The sequence below is a fragment of the Seriola dumerili genome, unplaced genomic scaffold, assembly GCF_002260705.1.
Source record: "Seriola dumerili isolate Sdu_G_001 unplaced genomic scaffold, Sdu_1.0 BDQW01000267.1, whole genome shotgun sequence".
Taxonomy (NCBI): domain Eukaryota; kingdom Metazoa; phylum Chordata; class Actinopteri; order Carangiformes; family Carangidae; genus Seriola; species Seriola dumerili.
In genome coordinates this window covers 2,499,660-2,518,862 of record NW_019174522.1, presented here as the reverse complement: position 1 = coordinate 2,518,862, position 19,203 = coordinate 2,499,660, and the positions used below count along the sequence as shown (strand labels likewise).

General features: G+C 40.5%; 1 protein-coding gene across 1 annotated transcript in view; it reads left to right on the top strand.

Moving 5' to 3' along the window:
- LOC111230469 overlaps positions 1-19,203 on the top strand; it is a 53,462-nt gene that overhangs the window by 32,367 nt on the left and 1,892 nt on the right. The window contains exons 6-10 of the mRNA XM_022757218.1: positions 11,893-12,008; positions 12,145-12,313; positions 17,466-17,596; positions 18,281-18,364; positions 19,123-19,152. Of these exons, the coding sequence (XP_022612939.1) occupies positions 11,893-12,008; positions 12,145-12,313; positions 17,466-17,596; positions 18,281-18,364; positions 19,123-19,152 (530 nt within the window). The remainder of the gene's footprint in view (positions 1-11,892; positions 12,009-12,144; positions 12,314-17,465; positions 17,597-18,280; positions 18,365-19,122; positions 19,153-19,203) is intronic.

The following is a 19,203-nucleotide window of genomic DNA, read 5'->3' as shown; positions in this document are numbered from 1 at the left end:
TGCGTCCTCAGATGTTGACAACCTCACTCAGACATCCACTCCTCCCAAACTACAGTGATGATCAAATATGTTCAAGTTTGTCCTCTGTCCAGTCCCTCCAGGATTTCACAGGCTTTTTTGGGATTTTTGCAGCATAAATGATTTCACCGCAGATTTTCTTAAAAATTGCAATGTTGCAACGTTTTTAGATGTTTTTTGTTTTTTTTTGCAATGAGACTGCAGGAGAAAATAAAAATAACAAAAATTGTCTCTATTTTTTTTGTATAATTCATTAAAAATGGAAGGCAACTCGTTCCAGTGAGAATGTGGGACAGAAATTTAGCCTTGGTCTGATCCACTGGGACCAGCCGCATGAATGACATTGACGGAGCCTTTAAAGACTTTAAAAACTTCATGGATGTTTTGACGGTCCACCAGCCAACCAGGATTTGAGCCGTAGTCACTGGTCTGATCTCTGTGTTCGTCAGAGCATTATTATTCAAAAACGTGGTTTCTTCTTCAGCAGAGGAAATTCTGGAAGGTCACTTTCACCTGAGCGCTGCGTACTGTACTGTGACATCACACCTTTGGGCGGAGCCTGTGTGTTTATAGACGAGGGGAGGGCCAGTGGTTTTACAGGGAGGGACTAACATGCACACCCTGCCGGACCAGCTACCAAAACAAAGAGCAGAGAAACTCAGATTACATCACACACAGAGGGGGTGTGGCTTCTTCTCTGCTCAGCACACCATTACTCCACTATATCTTTACATAGAAAACAGTTGTTTGCTGCTGTATTAATGTTTAAAATCTTGCTTTGGGTCTGAGCTCTGCTTTACGAGCGGGACACCATAAATGTTGGACCTTCGGTTGACTATCAATTTACTGGCTATCATAAATAATAAAATATTAATATTAAAAATATGAATATTAAATAATAACTTGAATTAAAGTCCTCGGGGGCACCAGCCTAAACTAATAAACAAAATAGCCAATATTGGTTCAGTCTCTAATTATTACTATTAATCTGGAACTCTAATTAATAATTACCTTAATAACTATAACCAAATGACAGTCAACAGTAATTAAATTGAAGGATTGGAATTCTACTGAGTAGAGGTTGACAATATTTACACTTGCGCAACATAAGCACACGAGTAGTCATACTTAAAGACATGTATTTAAAAATGGAACGGGGGGGGGGGGGGGGGGGGCTGTGGGGACCATGGATGTATCATAAGAACTGGATACGGCGCCACCGCTCTGCCTTGGGACCAATTTTTCTCTGGCCACTATTGCAGCGAAAAATCCCCTGCGGCCCAAAAAGCATTTTTCCCATAGACCACAACAGTAAAAGAGATGCCTGTAAAACTGTTGACAGGACACCTCCGGCTGTAAACACAGTCAATTATTAATCTTTGTATTGCATATTGCGTGCACTCTCCACACGGTCGAGCTGTGTCTCGGGAACGAGGATGTTTGCTGGGTTGATGTAAACGCCGTACGGATGTACAAACAGTTGGAAAACTGAATTAATGACATAAAGGTGAGTCTTTGTTTTCACACATCAAGATATTTTGATTTTGTGATTTTGTGTGGCAGTTATTGGTCACTTGTCAGCCTGTGTTCTCGAACGTAATTGTTTTTTAATCTATATATTGGCTGATATATTAGCCGAGTAATGACTGGATTAATTGATATGACACTGTAAGTGATTTTTCATAACTACCCTGTAACATTTTTCTTCAGTGAATTTTAATTTGGTAAGTCATTTACCTGATAGATGATCGTTTCTGTGATCTGTGTGCCAGCAGTGTCTCATCCTGACTGAAGTTCACCAGCCTGTCTTCTGCTCACAACAACCACATTCATTTAGTTTATGGCTTAAACTGTCTCAGTGTGGTGAAATTATAACTCTTGACTTCACATACAGTGGGTACACTGGGTTGGCGGTGGTGGCCTGTGATGGTGCAACCTACTCCCCTTCTCCCACTGGTCCATGAGGAGAAGAATCGTTCTGGACGTCCTCATCATCATCTCTCTTACTCCCAAAATCGTCATTGTGTGTTCAGTATACAGTATGCTAAATGTTCAATGGCATTCATTATCGTTTAAGTTAAATCTTTAAAAAAAATCTGTTTCATTTTATCTTTTTCAAATCAAATATCTGGGACAGTAATATACTTAATGAAAATACCTGGGTTCTGTGACAGCTACACTTGTGGACATTGAAATTCTGCAGTGTTGTGGAAATATTGTATTGTATTGAACTATTTCATAACATAGTCGTACCATGCAGCCTGGCACTAACTTTACATATACAAAATAAAATAACTATTAATACATTTAAATATGAGTAAAATGGAAAAGGCTTTGGTGGATCAAAGTGGTAAGAGATGAAAAACTAATCATCATCACTAATCATCTCAGTGTAAAAAATTACCAAAATCAACACATTTTATTTGATATGCTCCACTATAAATAAGCAGTAGGCCTATAAGAATACGTAGAGGACATGCTATATGAATATGCTTCAATATAAAATGGTAAGAAAGTAAAGCCCTCTTGATAATTTTATCTGACAAGTTGTATATCTGTCACATGCAGCATCAATTTTTAATAAAAAATGCTAAAAAAAAAAAAAATAGGTCAAACTAAATATTTTTGTCCGATTATGATTTATTGATTTATTTTTAAAGCCCTAAAGATTTTAACTGAATGACGCGTTTTCCCTTTAACATCACAATTAATTGTCAATACGAATTTTATGTGATATCAACGATCGTAGGTTTAAGACCATATTACTTTTCAGAACATTATCTTCATAGTTTGTTGCTGTTGTCATTTGTATAAATTGATGATTTCAAGCCCCAAGCAAGTCTTATTACTCCTCCATGAAGTCTACTAGCATAGCATTTATGAACACGCAGCGCCGGATCCAGAGCGCCGTTAGCTTGTTCTCATAGCCCAGATGCACGATGGGAGTGACACCACTGTGCATATTCAGTGGGCCGCATAATGTGGAAGTAACCCAGGAGCCAGAAACTTTTTCGGCGTATGCGCCAGGCGAGCAACTTCTATAAAAATGAACAGGCACCGTTTTTGGTCCGGTATCCAGTTCTTATAATACATCCACGGTGGGGACACAGACAAAGGCAAGGTGGCCGATTCAAAATGGTCGCTGTGACCACATGACCTGAACAAAGAAGACTACACAAGATGGCGGTAAACAAAGGAACTACTCAAAATGGCCGTCTAGACCACCAGGTGGGTGGGGGAGGGAAGGTGTTTGTTTCTTTGATAGCCTGTCTCATGTAATCTAAAGGTACCAGGTTAATGGGGAGGTTAGCTGCATGCAGGTTCTAGAGTTAAAGACGTACTACAGGTATGTGGGTGAACATACAAGTACCCAATTAACTGACTAACCACAACCTAAGCAAACATAACAACAGCAAAACATTAACCAACATGTACATGTACAAAGGTTTAGACTTCTGCTGCCTAGCTGTGCTGTGCTATGCTAGGTGAGGTTAGCCCCAGTCAGTTCACATTACCCAGTCCTTGGAACAAACAAAGAGGTATTTTCCAGTGTTTTTGAGGTGTCCAGTGAGTTGGGTGGCTTCCTGGTGGAGTAAAGTCCTGTCTGGCTGTGTGGCTTCTGCTGTTTTCTCCTTTGTTCTTCTCACAGCTGTGGCTCCTATTGCTTGGAAATCAGCTGGCTGACCTTGTGTTGTAGCCACTGATTCTGAACAGAAATTGGCTCACTCTCAGATAATCCAAAGCAGGTTGCTGCTGTTGAAGAGAAGAGCGTTGCAGTCTGCTGTGAGCAGGCTGGCAAGAGAGCTGTTGTCTCAGGTAGCAGGGCTGACCTGTGCTGGGGTCTTGTTGCCCTTTTAAGAGCCGAGAGGGTAGAGAAGCTGCTCTCCTGAGCAAGCCAAAAAGAGAAGCGAGAGAACAGAGAGGGCAATCTGTTTTTTTTTGGTGACACCCTGGTGGGTCACATGTTACACACTGACCAACACTGACTGGTCAGTGAGGTCCCTGGAGGAGGGTCATCCCCAGGTGTGAACAGTGAATAACTGTGGGGAAGTGAGTTCCTGTGGAACAAAGAATAACGTGGTTTCCAGAAACTTGAATGTACTAGAGTCCCAACACTTGTTTACAGAGCCTTTGAACTTTAAAAAATGTATCTTAATAAACTGAAATCTTTTTAGATTCTTTGAATTTTATTGGACAGGGCATGCTTCATCACAGTCTTGAAGTTGAAAACATTTAAGGTCACAGGTGAAGAGAGCTAGGTTGAAAGCTTTTAAAGAACAAACCGTAACTTCGAGCAGCCGAGTGGGAAGGTCTGTTCACATCAGTGTCTCACTGTTGATCTTTGACACATGACCTCATTACCACAAACTGCACAAGCACACAACACAACAAAAGAGGCTCAAGGTCCTGGGAATAATGTGTGTGTCAGAATAACAGCTGTCTCTGCTGGTGTATTATATTTATGTTGTAATAGCAATTTTCATTTGTTCATCCAATTTCCAATCTTGCCATTACTTGCACAGGAGGAGCATCAGTTGTCTTTACGCAGACCCAAAAGACAGAATCAATGTCCAGTCAATCCTTGCAGGTTTAATTGTCATTTATTGACATAATGCCGAAGGTTTCAAACATACCACTTTTTTCTTTACAGGTGTTGTTCCTTTGTCCTTTCTGCCTCAGGACTGGTGAAAACTTGTGTGCTCTCCCACTTCCTGTGCCTACCTACTTCCTCCCACCTATACCCAACATATATCCTGTGTGTGTCTCCCATTACTGCCACCATGTGTCCAAATCAATAATGAAATCTAAAGCCAAAAATAAAAAATAATAAAAATAAGATAATCTGCCAACACTAACTAAAACTGCTCCTACACACCGGCCCCTAATTGTTTTAAATATAACAAAATAAACAATTACTGATGAATATTAAAAGGAGCTATATTACTTTTTGAACTTAATGCGATTCCAACAACAACAACAAAAAGTACTATGTGTTGGCATTCTTCTTTCTTCCTGTTTCTTCAGTATTTTTCCCTTTTTTTTTCTGTAGGTTTAACAGTCTGTTTCTTAGGCCCCAGCTTCGTGGAGAAGACAAATTTTAGTTATTACAACAATATGACAACAATATCACCTGGAGCAAAGCTTCTTTTCACATTTGACCATCGCTGTCGTTCTTGGATTAGCGGCAGATATTCCTGCGTCCACCGTTTCCAAAAGAGATCTGCCATATACTGCACTTGTCTCCATCTGCGTTTGATATATAAATCTTCTTTCACAAAGAGTCCAGGAGGCAGTATTGGCTTGGTTTTCAATAGAAGAAGGTGATTTGGTGTGAGTGCTTCCAGGTCCATTGGGTCATCAGAAATCTTGGTTATGGGACGATCATTTAAGATTGCTTCCACTTCACAAAGTAAGGTTTGTAAACCTTCATCATCCAAAACTTGTTGGTTGAGAACAGAACGTAGCACATTTCTAACCATACGGATCAATCGTTCCCAAACACCGCCGTAATGGGATCCTGCTGGTGGGTTAAAATACCATTTTATCCCTCGCTGAAGCATAGCACTTTGGATTTTGTCCTGATTCAGGCCACTGAGTACTTCTCTCAGTTCCCTTTCCGCTCCGATGAAATTTGTACCATTGTCTGACCTTAAAGATGAAACTTGACCTCGGCGACAGATAAATCTTCTTAATGCATGGATGCAGGAGTCTGTGTCGAGTGTATGTGCAACTTCAAGATGTACTGCTCTGCTTGCCATGCAGGTGAAGATTACACCATACCTTTTCACAAGACTTCGTCCTCTTTTGATCTCTATAGGACCAAAGTAGTCCACGCCAACATCTGTAAATGGAGGTTTATCTGGTTGAATCCTCTCCAGGGGCAAGTCTGCCATTTTCTGTTCTCCCACTTTCCCACGCTGTCGTTTGCACACAACACAGTCTGATATGATCTTTCTTGCAGCAGAGTTAGCCTTGATGATCCAATACTTTTTACGGAGGCGAGAAAGCATATGGTTTCTTCCTCCATGTCCAAGTTGTTTGTGGATATGTCGTAGCAACAGTGTCGATATGTGAAGGTCTTTTGAAAGAATAATCGGGTGTTTCACTTCTTCAGGCATCGCCAGTCTGTTCAGGCGACCACCTACTCTCAGAAGTCCCTCATCCAGCACCGGATCTAGTTTGTACAAATGACTGCTTCTTTTGACATGAGTTTTACCAGCTTCCAGTACAGCGAGTTCTTCTTTGAATCTTTGTCTTTGGCTGAAAGAGATGACTGCCTTTTCAGCTTGGATGAGATCTTCAGGACATAAACACTGTCCATGGAGTGTTGTTTTGAAGACTTGCATCTCCTTTTCCACATTCTCCTTCAGCTTACTTGGATCTTTCTGAGAACTACTTACAGCAGCCTGAATCTCTTTTCTTTTTTGAGTCAGTTTCAAGAGTGTTGTCTTTACTTTAAGTAGCCAGGCCACAGCGGTCTTCAGATCTCTCCATGATGAGAAGTAGTTGATCAGAGAATCTGTGGGGTTCAGTGCATTTCTGATAATGATGTTCACTGGGATGTCATGTTTGATTTCTGGATCAGTGACTGATATTGTTGGTTCCCAGTGAGGTTTTGGCCATTCTTGTTCTGGTTTGCAGAGAAACTCTGGTCCCTTGATCCATCTCTTGCAGTTTAAGAAACGGCTTGCTGTTAGCCCTCTAGAGGCTTCGTCTGCTGGATTTTCTTTTGTGTTGATATACCTCCATTGTTTTACATCAGTAGCATCCCTCACAAAGGAGATCCTGTTTGCTACAAATGTTTTGAAGCGTTTAGTTTTGTTGTTAATGTACTTAATCACTGTAGTGCTATCAGTCCAGAAGATTGATTGGTCCAGTGGAAGCTGCAATTCCTTTTGTAGCATTATGTCTACTCTGACAGCTAAGACTGCAGCTGCGAGTTCGAGTCTGGGGATCGTCATCTGTTTCAATGGTGCCACTCTTGATTTTCCAATTATGAATGCAACATGCACTTCTTTGTGGTTGTTTTCCAATCTTAGATATGAAACAGTGCCATAGCCATTTTCGCTGGCGTCGGAAAAGTGGTGTAGTTGTGTGTGTTTGATTTGGCTAAAGCTTGTGGGCTTCATACAACGGTTTACTTGAAACTCAGCCATCTTGTTGAGATCTGCTAGCCATTCTGTCCACCTTTGAGAGAAGATGTGGGGTATGTTTTCATCCCATCCAATGTTTTCCTTGCAGAGCTCCTGCATTATCAGCTTGGCTGGCAGAGTAAATGGTGCAAGAAATCCTAAGGGGTCGTATATAGAGCCTACAACAGATAAGATGCCACGTCTTGTGTGTGGTCGTTCCCGTGCTGCAATTTTGAACTTAAAGACGTCTGTCTCAACACACCAGTGCAGTCCTAGAGCTCTCTCTATTGGCAGATTGTCTTTGTCCAAGTCCAAATCCTTGATTTCTTTGACTCTGTTTTCTGGTGGGATAGATGTTAATACAGCACGGCTGTTGCTGATCCATTTTGAGAGTGTGAATCCTCCCTTCTGGCAGAGAGCAGTCAGGTCCTTTACCATCTGAATTGCATCCTGTTCTGAAGGCATGGATTTCAAGCAATCATCAACATAAAAGTTGGCTTTGATTGTGTTTGTCACCTCTGTTGGAAAGTGAGCCTTGTTGTCTTCAGCAGTTTTTCTCAATGCAAAGTTTGCACAACTTGGTGATGACACAGCTCCAAAAAGATGTACATTCATCCGGTATTCAACAAGGTTTTGCTGCACATTGCCATTGGGCCACCACAGAAATCTCAGATAGTCGACATGCCTTTCTGATACTTTGACCTGATGAAACATAGCTTTAATGTCAGCCATCAAAGCAACTGGCTCTTGCCTGAATCTGATGAGGACACCAATGAGCGAGTTAGTAAGGTTTGGGCCCTGCAGCAGTTGGCAGTTGAGTGATGTTCCTTTAAAAACAGCACCGCAGTCAAATACAACTCTTAAAGTTCCCTTCTTTAAATGATATACACCGTGATGTGGGATGTACCAGAGCTTTCCATCAGTCCGGTCCAGCTGGTCTTCTGGTACCACTTCAGCATAACCGCTGTCAATCATCTCTGTGAGGAAAGATGTATATTCATCATGAAATTTATCATTCTTCATGAATTTGCGTTTCAGGCTCTGGATGCGCTGCTCTGCAATGCAGCGGTTATTTGGCATGCTTGGATGTTCTTGTGTGAAAGGCAAGTCAAGGCAGTATTGTCCATCCTTCATCTTTGCTGAATGATTCATGATATCCAAGAATTTGACATCTTCTCTTGACATCTCCTCTGTTTCTTTGCTGGTTCTTTCAATGAAGTCCTGATTATACTGTTTGACCAGTAACTCCTCTAGATTCACAATGGATATGCGATTGACAGCAGCAGAAGGACAGCCATTTTCCTCCCTGATGTCATCTTCTTCTCTCAGTGGACCATAAATGACCCACCCCAATAGAGTCCTCACAGCGTATGGTCCATCCCCCTGGCTATTGACCACTTCCCAAGGTTCCAGTACCTTGGAAGCATTCGTTCCAATGAGTAGGTCAATGCCAGAGTCTATTTTATGAATCTTGATGTTTTTCAAGTATGGCCACTTTGTCAGGTCTTCTTGTTTAGGAATGTTGTGCTGAGAAACAGGCATAGTCTTGTGTGTAAACACATCAGAAAGTTGAATGAAATCATCATTGTTCAGCCCAGATATTTCTAAATCTTTGATATGATAACTGCTCACAGACTTCACTTGATTCATGGTACGCAAAAGAACATTAGTCTTCTGTCCTGTTCTGTTAAGCCTTCTCAACAAACTTTCGGTGCAAAATGTAGATGAACTTCCATGATCCAAGAATGCATATGTTTGCAACACTGTGTCCCCCTTGTGACTTTTAACTTGTACTGGTACAATGGAGAAGATACAGGTTTCATCACCGGCCCCAATATGCCCACAAGTCTGAGGTGAGAGAACAGCATTGCATCCAGTTGATTTCTCTTTTTGTTCTGTATGTTCTGGCTTCTTTTCTTTGTCCTTTTGTTCAATGTGAAGTATTTCAGGGTGATTTTGGTTGCACACATCACAGATCAAACGACTCTTGCAGTCTTTGCTCATGTGTCCTATTTTCAGACATCCAAAACAGACCCCCTTCTCCTTTAGGAAGTCTATTTTTTCTCTGTGCATTTTCTTCCTGAGCTGTGGACAGCACCCCAATGTGTGACCACTTTTGTTACAGAACAGACAAGAACTTAAAGAGTTTGTGATGGTCGAGATATTTCTTTTCATTTCATTTGGTATCAATTTTTCCTGCACTGATGTTTCCATCGGTGTTACAGTAGTTGCAAAACCGCTTACTCTTGGTCTTGATTTTTCTCTTGGTTTCACAAAGGCAGAGCTTTTGGCAGCTGTTACTGGCTTGGCGTCCTGGATGTTTCCAAAAAGTGGATCTGACAGTATCTTCACTTGTTTTTCTATGAAGTTTACCAAGTCAGGGAATTTAGCCCGATGTCCACGTTGCTCCTGTAGCTCACATGCCCTGTTCCTCCACTTGTCTCTGAGCTTGTAAGGCAGTTTCAGCAGAATGATTCTCATATTGGATGCAACATTCATTTCCTCCATATAGGTGAGATGTTCCATTGCATTGCAACAACCTCTAAGGAACAGTGAGAATGCCTGCAATGATTTCACATCCTCTGATTTGATGACTGACCAGGCAAATGCTTTATCGATATATGCAGTGGCAATCTTATGTTCGTTACCAAAATGTTCCTTAAGCAGATCTTTTGCCTTTTTATAGCCCAGGGCTGAAGGCAGATGTTGGCAGCTGCGGACCAAATCCTGTGGATGCCCTTTGGTATACTGCTCTAGAAAATGTAAGCAGTCAGTGTGGTCATCAGTCTTTTTTACCACTCCTCTCTCAAATGCTCTGATGAAGGCTTCATATTGCAGAGGATCACCATCATAAACAGGAATGTCTCTTGGTGGTAAAGTAGATGAGAGGTTTTGTTGAACCAGAAGTGCAGTTATGTCATTTTGCCTCTGAATTATGTCACAGATGTCACTTGAATTACCTTTGTTCGCCACAGGGGGTGCAGTACTGACATGGCTCTGTACATCTTGCACCTGAGTCTGAACATGTTGTCTTTGAACAGGTAGGTATTCATCTGCATGTGGATTTAATTCAGCTGATGCTTCACGTTGAGCAGTTGCTTTCCTTAAATAAGAATTCATTCCATCAGAAACACTGGAATTGCTTCCTGATCCCATGGTCTCCAATACATTGATCTTTGCAGTAGTTGCTGCAAGTTCAGTTTCCAGTTCCAGTTGCTCTTTCATCCTTTTTAATTGTTCTTGCTGTGCTTCAAGCTCATGTTTTTTCTTCAGGGCAGCAATCCGTTCCATGAGAGCAGCTTTTTCTGCCTGAGCTTTAATGCGAGCAGAGGATGTTGAGGCTGCAAGTGATGATGAAGTAGAAGAACTGGAATTTCGCTTTAAGTTGGGTTTTGAGGCATTTGAAACACTGTCATCTGGTCCAATTTCATCAGCATTTACATCACTGAATTGTGTGGCCTTTTCAGACTCAACAATGGTGTGTTTTATTTGCTGTCCAAGATCAGTTAACCACACATGTACATCTTTAATAAAACCATCAAGAGTTTCCATTCTCTGTTGAAACCACTGATTTTGCTTTTCAAGTTCATCTTCAGGCAGTGGTAATTTCACCAGTGACTCATGGCTTTCTTTTGCTTCCTCACACAATTTGATTAATTCACACAAGTTAGATTGTACTTCAGTTGCATTTTCCTTTGATTTACTGAGCTCTTTCAGTGTCTCCATTAACTTGTTTGCTTGTTTGCATTTAATGTTTCTTGTCTTCTGACATTTTTCAACAAACATTTCCAAACCTTTAGCAGTGTGTTTAGTGACCCTTTTTTCCTTTTCAGGTTCCCTTCCAGCAGCATCGGGCATATTTGCAGCAATCCAGTTAGAGGTGTTTCAAACAGCTGATTGTAGCATGCAGTCATTCGAGTCCAAGCTGGTTTCACTCTATCAGTCCACTGATTAGCACAGGCAGCATCAATCCAGTTGATTGAGGTGTGGTCGTCAGGTTTGTGCATGAAACAACCTCTTTTTCCGTGAAAACAATCCTTTCATTCCTTATGAATGATCCACATATCCAAATCCACTCCAATAGAGCAAAGTTTTCACTTAGTTGTAATAGCAATTTTCATTTGTTCATCCAATTTCCAATCTTGCCATTACTTGCACAGGAGGAGCATCAGTTGTCTTTACGCAGACCCAAAAGACAGAATCAATGTCCAGTCAATCCTTGCAGGTTTAATTGTCGTTTATTGATATAATGCCGAAGGTTTCAAACATACCACTTTTTTCTTTACAGGTGTTGTTCCTTTTTCCTTTCTGCCTCAGGTCTGGTGAAAACTTGTGTGCTCTCCCACTTCCCGTGTCTACCTACTTCCTCCCACCTATACCCAACATATATCCTGTGTGTGTCTCCCATTACTGCCACCATGTGTCCAAATCAATAATGAAATCTAAAGCCAAAAATAAAAAATAATAAAAATAAGATAATCTGCCAACACTAACTAAAACTGCTCCTACATATGTTATTATGCTTCATGTCTTTTATCAGAATAACAATCTGGTTTATTGCCAAGTAGGTTTTCAACATACAAGGAATTTGCTTTGGTGTTTTGGTTCATATCAATACAGAATTTATGTAGCACTCAGGATAAAGACACAATTGTAACATCATAACAACGTGTCTTCCTTTTCTCTCTCTCTCTTTCTTCTTCCTCTCTCTCTCTCTTTAATCCTCCTCTCTCTCTTCCAGCCAGACGTAACTTTGTGAAGTGTGTAGCAGGAGGGAGTCTCTACATCTCACTGGAGGGAATCGACCTCGCCGACTCCATCCTCCTCTTCTCTGGACAGGCTGCCAATGTTACACTGGTGAGGATGGATAGTGGATGGATCGATGTGTGCATGCGTGCATGCGTATGTGTGTGTGTGGGATAATTGGGAGGTGTGTTTAATGGGGTTTTTCAGGTGGACCTGGTTTCTGGACACAGGACTTTGTCTCCTTCAGGTGCGTGATGGTGCTCCGGTGTCCCAGGACCTTCCCGATTACTGGGACCGGGTTCAGACACACTCCCAGAACATCGAGATCAGGAACGTGAACTACACTGATGAGGGACATTACGTCCTGAAAGACCGCAGGAACCGTGTGGTGTCTGTGACCAGGATGGACCTGACAGGTGGGTCTTGATTTGTTCTTTATTTCTTTGGTGGACCCCCTTCAGCTTGGTCCACAACATATTTGAGTGTCTGAATCAGAGAGCAGGAGGAGATGTAGAAACACACCAGCAGCTGATGTTCAGGCTTCCTGCTGCCACCCACACCTTAGTGGTACCACACCTGCCTGTCAGCTCCACCTAGTACTACTCCACATAGTATAACAGCACTGGGACTTTTAACTACATGTATCACTCCTCTTCACAGATGTTTTATTAACCATTAATTTGCGTCACATTAACAGTCATCATCTTTTTTAGATTGTAACAAACAAATGTAACACCATCCCATGGGGGGGGCCCTGGGTTTTTTTTATTTATGGATTTTAATTTAATGGCGGTGCCTTCATTTAACAGGAAAAATATGAAATATTGATTTCTAAATCCCATTAAGAATTAAGTTTTTTCTCTTTTCTTAATATTCCCTTTTTAACTCAAAACAAGCCTTAATGAGATGTAAATACCTTAGAAAGATGCAAATATGACACAAAGACAGTACTGTAAATTCAAATGAAGAATTTAGTTAAATAAAATTTGGTTTAAACGGATATAAAAAAGAAATCACACACATGTCTCAAATACACTGAAAAGTGCTTCCCTTTTCAGTATAACACTTTTCAGCTTTCAGTTCAACTCAATCTTATCAATAGTTACCCTTTAATTTCAGCTTTAAGCTATGACCTTTTTTTCTTATACCAACTTTGGACAAGCACATACACACACTAGCACACACTCAAGTGTGCAACCAAAAATAAAACAAGAAATCAAAACCGTAGCAGGCCTGAGTCATTGCTTGGGAGCGTTGTGACCAAAAACAAATGGACGGTTCACTTGCTACTGCAAGCAAAGAAAATTAAACCACATGCACTGGTTAGTTTTTACTCACAAATCCATCAGTTCTCATTTGCAGCATGAGTGAAAGTTGAAGAGGCAATGGTTTACAAGGCGTCCAGTCAATGAGGTTACAGGCTGGCGACAACAGTCCCAACGGAGTGAGAGTTGAATGGGAGACTTCTACTCATCCAGCAGGTCGAAAGAGTATTTCCTGGTCCACTTATGCATGCTTCTCAAAATCCGTCACTCGTCGGTAAACTCTGCATCCATGGAAGTATTGTACTGACTTACTTTCTGCAGCTTACATTTCTGGCTCACCTGAGTGTTTTGTCTCCTTTAGCCCATGGCTTCCATCTATGTGTTCGCCATTACATCCCGCCCCTCTACCTTTCTGATAGGGCAGACAAGATGTAACTACCAATGCAACTAAGAAAACAAAAGATAGACAACTTAACACCCTCTGAGATTAGGTTGTGAGCTGACCATGCTATTCTTTGTTCACGGTAAACAAACCTGTTTGAATTTCAATAAACTTTATTAACACGATGACAAAGATTTATTAGTCCGCTTATATCTCTGTTTTTTTAATCCCTGATTAAGTTTTTGTTTTTTTAAAACACAAATGAAATTATTTTATTATGACATTTTATCTTTTTTGTTAAGAACATATTTATTTTAATTATTTGTCAACAATTATTTCTCTGAAATATTATAGCTATACATAATATATAGCTTTTTAGACTGGGCTACACAAAGATGAAAATATTTCCAGAAAGAACATTTGAATTGAATGATGTATGGTCGTCAGAAGAGGATGAAGGGAAGAAGCCTGGATACCTCAGCGCACACCTGAGATAACGTGTAGATGAAGTAGCAAGCTAGTGTGCAGGTCATAACATGTTTATGTGTAAATAGTATCAGTCCAGTACCAGTCCAGTTGCAGAAATATTTGTGTTGGGGTAGCCAAATAAATTATAAAATAAAGAAACAAATCATAATCTGTTGTTGTTTATTTAACTAATATGGCGCTCGTTGTATAAGTGATGTTTAGGGCTGGGCCATATGGCCTATAAGTAATATTGCGATACAAGGTATATATCGTGATATTTTGAAATCTCCTCTATAGAACACATGGCTTAAAGTTCTCTGGCACTGTGCTGGTGGGCCATTTTAGATTGAAAATAGATAAATATATGTCTGGAAAATATTCTTGAGTATTTTTTTTTTTTGCTGTCACATAGCAAGAATATGGCTATATATATATGTATATATGTATTTATGGAGAAATGTGGGAGTGAAAACAAGTGATTGGGGTATATACTCGATGTATTGCGGCTTGTTCCATGTGGGATGTATAAAATTACAAGATCACAAACATCCAGTATAAATTGTCACATTATAACTTTAACACGCCACATGAAGCTCTCTTTAGCGTTTCCCTCTTCTCTCACTCCCTCTCACACACTCCCATGCTCAACGAGAAAACTCTCCATGTGTGACGTAGGTGAGGAGGTATGTGTGTTTGTATCTGGAGCGAAGGGAACTGAGGAGAGAGACAAAACAGTGAAGCGCCAAAGAGAGTTTATCTGTGTTGAGAGATGGTAACTGAAACTAGAGGCAGACAAGCTGGTTCAGAGAAGAAATGGAAGCGAACACACTGTCCGCCTCACTGCTGCTGCAGCTCTGTCTTTATACGTACAGTTTGACTCTAGTTTACCCTCATTCGGAGAGAAAGAGAGTGAGTGAGAGCCCTTCACCTATAAATTATTAACATAATATAATTATAACCAACATTGTGCTTCTGCTGTGACCATCTAGTTCATGTGTCTCCTCTGTCTCTCCATACAGCTGCTAAAATGGTTAAAAATATAAGTAATAAATTTTTTTCATGTCTGTGTCATATAAAGTCCAGACATTGAAACGGGTCAGTTATGTATTATGTTGCTGGTATCATATCAGTGTGACTATCAACAGCAGCAAAGCATAAGAGTCTCTTTATGCATCAAAGGGTTAAATCGTGTATTTATGAAGTTCTCAGGGCTTAAAGAAGGAAAATGTCTGTGGCTGAAATGTGTTGGGCTGTGGCGACAAGAACACCAAATCTAATGGTTTTTAAATGTGAATCCTCACGTTAACTTGAAAAGGTCCAAATGGAAGAAAAATGCAAAATCTACTCACCCATTCCTCAATGGGAGACCAGAGTCTGGTAACTGTATCCAAGTCCAAGCACAACTTTCAAAGCCAAATGAACAGCCTATCCTATACGCTTACCTTTAAACTGTTCACACTTGTTCTTCCGTTGGTCTCTAAACAGTGTATGAGACATAACAGACTTACTGTTGTCAGACCATTGATAAATTAGTCCAAAAGATTGATGATGATATGAAAACAAAACCAAAAGCCTATTCATTGCAGGGCTTTTTCAAAGGAGCGTGGCCGTGTTTATTATTGATCTGACACGTCACTGAGCCGAAATGTGAACAAAGGTTTTAATTAATGAAGTAGGTCTACTGGATTCATATAAAATATAGGGTTCCTTATGGCTGCACATATATATATATATATATATATATATCCGTACTCTTGCTACGCCACAGTTTTCCGCAAGAATATTTTCTATAGACATTTAATGATCTATTTTCTAGTTTAAAACCGCCCCAACACAGTCCTGGAGAACTTTAAGCCATGGCAACACGAACGTTCTGGCTATGAATGTCACCTGATCGGGACTAAAGTACGTGACATACTGCTGTAACCAGCACTGATGTGAACAGCATCACAAACACTGAATGGACATATTTCAAACAGACAATATGGACCATTTAGTTTGTAGCTACATGTCTTTCAACCTCCTCTCGCCTCCTCTCTCCTCCTCTCAGCCGGACCTTGTGAATTTTGGATTGTATGCAATGCGCTGAAAGCTGCTAACGAACAGACTGTAAATAAAGATGGACGTTGGCTCTGTGACGTCACCCACAGGTTTCTGAAGCTCAGAGCTAGCTGCTCTGCCATCTTCACAGTGTCTGACACAGCCCCTAACTACCAGCTTATCAAAACATTATTAAAGAGGTGGGGTGTGTGTGCGGCGTGTGCGGAGCGGTGCATCAGTTTAAAAACCATGAATAGCATATGTTCCCATTAGCATCGTTAGCACAGCTGGGCATCTTGCTCAAAGGCTAACCCAAGGCTAATTCATTTGCAGGCAGGTTAATCAGCTAAGCTAATAAGACAAGGCATGGTGAGCACAGACACAATACCTGCTAATTAGTGCTAACATATAAATAAAATAATACTAGAATTTCAGACTTCCTCATGTTCTGTTTGTTAATTAACCATCAAGTCAAATTATCTGTCTGATATTTACATTAAAAGTTAAACACATAGAGGTCACGTTCAGTGGCTGAATTAGCTGAGGAGACACTGAAAAGACAGCTAGCAACCTGTGATGGTACTCAAAGCTGCCACGCCCTCAATTCTTCATAACTTTAGTCCTTGATAAAATGTAAACAGGTGAGTTATATAAACAGCTCTCATGAAGGAGGAAATGAGCTATAGAGACCAGAACTGTTTTTGTACCAGGCTGTAAACATGTTTATTTCTGCTGTAAAGTTGGACATTTTAACATGGGAGTCTATGGGGATTGAAGAGACGAGGCTCTGAGCCTCTCATCTGTCTGTTTTCTAAGTGATCCAACAAAAATATAGCAGATTTCAGGTAAAACACTCTGAAACTAAATCCTTCAAGGTTGGATGGTGGTTCTAGGTGGGCGGGGCTTGTGACTTTGTTGTGACATCAGAAATTTCCAGAAGTCCTGACCACTGGTTTTATGGGTCAGTTTCTGAATACAGGCTGTGTGCATTTCTCTGTGGATTGAGTGCTTTGATACTTTCACAGTATTAATATAGAACATAGACCTGCTTTATAATCAAACAACACATGGACATCTACCTTTAGACTGGATGGAGCTTTAATATATTGATCAGGTTGTTGGAATGAATGAGAACTGGCATTTGATTGTCTATCCTCTCATGCTAGTAGTCTTAGTGTGATGGGGTGGGTTTTAAAACCATTTCCTGCCTTGGAAACCCCCAAAACCTGGGAACAAAGGGCTGGAAACCTAGAAAGTTCTGCAGCTGTAAGACTGGCAGTGGATGTAATGACAGGTGTTCTGAAGTGGGATACTGAGTTTACCTGGATCCTGGCAACCCGGTGCAACCAGTTAAAACAGAACAAAGTTATCAAAGTAAGGTGACTGTCAACCTGGCATCTTTTCCCCCAGCAGACCAGCATGATTACTCAGGAGGAAACCCCCTCATGGCTCTGCTCTTACTGCTGGGCATCCCAGCTGGGATCTGCTGCTGTTGTCGGAAGAAGATCTTCAAGAAGAAAGCCACCAACGCTGCGTCACTGCAGGTACTGATAGCAAGCACATAGCGTGTAGATTTACCTGAAGATAAAATGTTAATTTAATATATAAGCCATGAGTTATTGTCATCAGTCCCTGCTGTGTTTCCTCGTGGGGAGTGACAAGGTCAAACATTAATGCTGCACATATTCTACATTCACATCATCGTCATTTTACAGGAGATAGCTAACTTCATGTCTTTCTGTACTAAATTGTTCTGAAAGAGCTATAAACTTTAACCTACAGTCTGTGATTTATTTAAGATCTGTCAGACTTTCTACATTAATATAATAGTATATAGTTAATATATAGTTCAACATCCTCAAATGTGTGGATCCAGAATTTTTTATTGAGGCCTGAAGATTCCATTATAATAAATGAATAAATGACACGCCCCCTCATTAACATGCGGTTGAAGACATGAAGGAATAAGTAAAAACAGAAATAGATAAACCGGGAAATTAATGAAAACAGAAATAGATGTAAAATTGGTAAATCATTTAATATGAAATCAAATTAATACAAAAATAAGTCATTTGTCAAATAAACAAAAAAGTTGTAAAAAAAAAAAAGTGAAAAGTGAAAAAGTTAGTTCAAAAATAAATTTTATAATTGTAAATTGAATATCTTTAAATGATGCTCATTAATGAAAGTAATCAGTAAAATTACTGTATGTGTCTGTGTCTCTCCAGAACACCCCCGTTGCAGTCCAAGCTCCCCCCAGTGGTCCTGTTGGACCCTCCCCTCCCTACAGCACTCCTGGACAGCCAGGGGCGGTGAGACCCTCTTCATCACTCTCATGGATTTCGATAATAATAATAACTTTATTTTTATTGCACTTTTCAAAACAGACTTACAGAGTGTGCACAACATAAAAACTAAACAAAGCAATAAAAGACACAGAGCAGAGAGACAACGTGTCAGTTAGCATTGCCAGTAACCAGGGAGGTTTACAAACACGTGTGTTAAAACAATGCGATCAATAGAGCAACAAAAGAAAATAAAACCAAAGGTAAAAGCTTTTAAATCAAGAATTAAAAGCTGCTTTATACAGATGTGTTCTCAGCAGTGATTTAAACAGATGCAACCACTCAGGGCTCTAATGGCAAACGCACAGTCACCTTTGGTTTTTAGGCCAGACTTTGGCATAGACAGCAGAGTTTTCTTCATGAGGGAGAGCAGGTTTGAGATGTAAGAAGGAGTCAAACTGGACAGACCCTTCAAAGTGATCAGAAGTATTTTGAAGCCGATGTGAGGAGGATTAACTGGGTGTAATATGATCAAATGTTTTGGAACCAGTTCATAGTCTAGCTGCAGCGTTTTGTATGAGTTGAAGGGACTGAAGAGGTAAACAGAGAGTTGCAGTGGTCAAGACGTAATAAGATGAATGTGTGAAAAACCTCCAAATCAGTGACAGAAATCATGTTCTCTAGCTGGACAACCCGAATATCACTCCTACATGTTGATCCTTGTGTATATGAATGTGTCTGGTGTTGATGTGTCACTAAATCATGTCTGTGTTGTCTGTTTGCAGGTGTACTACCATAGCCCTGACCCCTCCCTGGTACATGACGCACACTTCACTCAATCTGAATCTCTGTACCTGATCACTGTC